This window comes from Echinops telfairi, unplaced genomic scaffold (genome assembly GCF_000313985.2).
Source record: "Echinops telfairi isolate 266 unplaced genomic scaffold, ASM31398v2 ScPeMD7_21;HRSCAF=78, whole genome shotgun sequence".
Taxonomy (NCBI): Eukaryota; Metazoa; Chordata; class Mammalia; order Afrosoricida; family Tenrecidae; genus Echinops; species Echinops telfairi.
In genome coordinates this window covers 9,084,712-9,087,746 of record NW_022103918.1, presented here as the reverse complement: position 1 = coordinate 9,087,746, position 3,035 = coordinate 9,084,712, and the positions used below count along the sequence as shown (strand labels likewise).

The 3,035-nt window shown below is 40.2% G+C and overlaps 1 protein-coding gene across 1 annotated transcript in view; it reads right to left on the bottom strand.

Moving 5' to 3' along the window:
- ETNK1 (ethanolamine kinase 1) overlaps positions 1-3,035 on the bottom strand; it is a 67,406-nt gene that overhangs the window by 48,324 nt on the left and 16,047 nt on the right. The window contains exon 2 of the mRNA XM_004699977.3: positions 445-704. Within this exon, the coding sequence (XP_004700034.1) occupies positions 445-704 (260 nt within the window). The remainder of the gene's footprint in view (positions 1-444; positions 705-3,035) is intronic.

The following is a 3,035-nucleotide window of genomic DNA, read 5'->3' as shown; positions in this document are numbered from 1 at the left end:
ATTTTATTAGGGGCTCATACAACTGTTATCCCAATCCATACACACATCAATTGTGTAAAGCGCATTTGTACATCGTTTCTCAAAACATTTTCTCTCCATTAAAACCCCCGACATTCATATTATTATTTTTGTTGCAACTTCATAACTGTTATTTTGCTACTGTTATGAATCGGGAGACCCCTGTGAAAGGGTCGTTCGACCCCCAAAGGGGTCGCGACCTACAAGTTGAGAACCGCTGCTCTAAATCATTAAAATTCCTCAAGCAATTGGAGTACATATTTTTAAAAATTAATGCAGCCATTTTAGTATAGCACAAATTTCACTTAGCAATCTCAGTGCATGAGCAAAAGCAAATATCAACTATCAGCACTTAAAGCATATGAAAAATATTTTATTAGCATAATTAACATTTTCAAAATGAAGTAATTAAAGAAAGAAATGTACCTGAAAATGGCTGGATTGCAGACATGCTTTGGATCCAGGGCCTCTCCCTGTATAAATTCATAGCACAGTCCATTATTGAAGGTACAGTAGAGTTGTGGTGCACAGCCATGTGCCTGCAGCACTCGAAAACTCTTCACTTCCTCATCTCGATCAACCAACAACTCAGTCTTATTGCCGTAAATTCTCACCAGGACTACATCCTCCATTGTGTTACCCACATAGCAGCCAATAAGTTTATTTGTGATTCCATCTGTGAAAAGCTGCAGAAGAAAGAGGGGGTACAAACAATCATGTATTTTCAAGGCACAGGAAATAACATGAAAATAATGAGCTAAATAGTACCATACATAATTGAGTATAAGCTGTTCCGAATATCAGCTGAGTCACCTAATTTTACCACAAAAACTACTGCTGAAAAACTCAGCTTATAAACAAGTATACATGGTGATTAAAAGATGCACACCAACATATAAAAGAATTTTAGCACACAATGAAGTACTTAATGTAGCTCTTCCAGCCACAGCCTCTGTAACTCCCACCAACTCCCTTTCCCAATTGTTAACAGGATTCACTGTGACTGCCATCCTGTTGGGTATATGAATCCTCTCAGAAGCATAATGGGGGACCATATTACTTGCAAGATGGAGGGGTGGACTACATCCTCTGGACCCTGAGATTCCTGTGCAGTGAACCTCCTTGATCCAGAAGATAGAAGTGACATCAGAGAAGCAGCAGAGCACGACACAGAGTAGTAGTGGACTTTCAGCCCACAGAACAAGTAAAGTTTGCTTTGGGGCATGAGGCTGGTTTGGTGAGTCGGGTAAGGGTGCCTCTGGGCACTATTTCAGGGAGCTGGGTTTGCTGACTCGGAGCTTGAGCTTTTTGCCTTCTGGTTAAGGCTCACTTCAGAGCAGCATGCTCTTTGGGCATTAGCAGCAGCCCTCAACTTTGTAACTTGTCCTGACTAAAGAACTGTGTACTGAGCATTACTCACCTGCATTGTAACCAGTTCACTTCCTTGATAAACCTTTTAATCACAAATATTGTGTCCCAGTTCTATATGGTCATTAAAATTAATTATAGAACCTAGATCAAAAAGTGCGTATGACACTAAACAGTTATATACAAGTTTTTCTATGTTGTTCATTTTAATTCTACGTTTATATAAAAATGAATGCTAAATTTAAATGTCACCTTTAATTCCTATAATTTCCTTGATCCAATAGTTCTATTTCCACTGTCTCCATATTTCTCATTTGCTTACTTTTTAATATTCTTACTTATAATTTCTATATTGGTGGTTTCTATGAAGCCAGAAGGACTGGAAATAGGAAGCCACAAATTCAACATTCTATCTCCTCAAACCAGCAAAGGCTTATATGAACACATACATCACACCACCATCTTGCTTTCATTCCTTCCCAATACTAGACTTCAGAACATAATCTGATTTTAGCAAAAGTTTCTGACTTTAGAGAAAAGGCAAAAGCATTGATATAAATACCAGTATATCACCTAATGAGCCACTTATACTTCCAACCTAGAACAGAAACAAAAACTAGACAAAATATACAATGAACAATTTTCAAGGAAGTAGACACCAGATGACAAAAGTAATCCCAGAACAGGAAATAAAAGTGATTCCATAATTGCCCGAGCTTTATACCTTGAAAGAAATCCTAATGGGGCGGGGGAAGAACTCAGAACCAAATGGAACCCTTGAGTTGAGGAAACGAAAGGGTTCAAGAAGACAAAGAAAGCTAAAGTCTGCAGCACAGAGCACTGAAGCAGAGAAAACAGAAGTCTTGAATCAGTGCCCCACTGAATAATGAGCAGTCAAGATTTCTTCATGCAGGTGAGGAGTCTACCCCAAGGAAAAATACAAAACACAAAATCACACAAAAACACAAAACAAGATCACAAAAAAATAAAGATCCAGACTTGGCTGGGAATGATACCTGTTCCTATGGGCCAGAGAAGACATCACAAACTGAACTCAATGCCATGGAGTCAATGCTGATTCGCAGCGACCCTGTAGACCAGGTTTGCAAGACTGCATTTGCCCTGACTTTCTCCCACGGAATGACTGGTTGTCTCACCCTTTTTGAATATCCTTAAAAGCAGAGCCCAATCATATCATCAGGAATGAGGGGGAGTGCAGGGTAGGGACCCAACACTCATCTGTAGGCAACTGGACATCCCTTGCAGAGGGGTAGCGGGGAGAAGACAAGCCAGTCAGGGTGCAGTGTCGCATCGATGAAACACACAACTTTCCTCTAGTTCTTAAATGCTTCCTCCCACCACCATTATCATGATCCCAATTCTACCTTACAAATCTGGCTAGACCAGAGGATATACACTGGTACAGAAAGGAACTGGGAACACAGGGAATCCAGGACAGATGAATCACTCAGGACCAGTGGTGAGAGTGGTGATACCAGGAGGGTGGGGTAGAAAGGGGGAACCGATTACAAGATCTACATATAACCTCCTCCCTGGGGGATGGACAACAGTAAAGTTGGTGAAGGGAGATGTCGGGCAGTGTATGATAAAATAATAATAATAATTTATAAATTATCAAGGGTTCATGA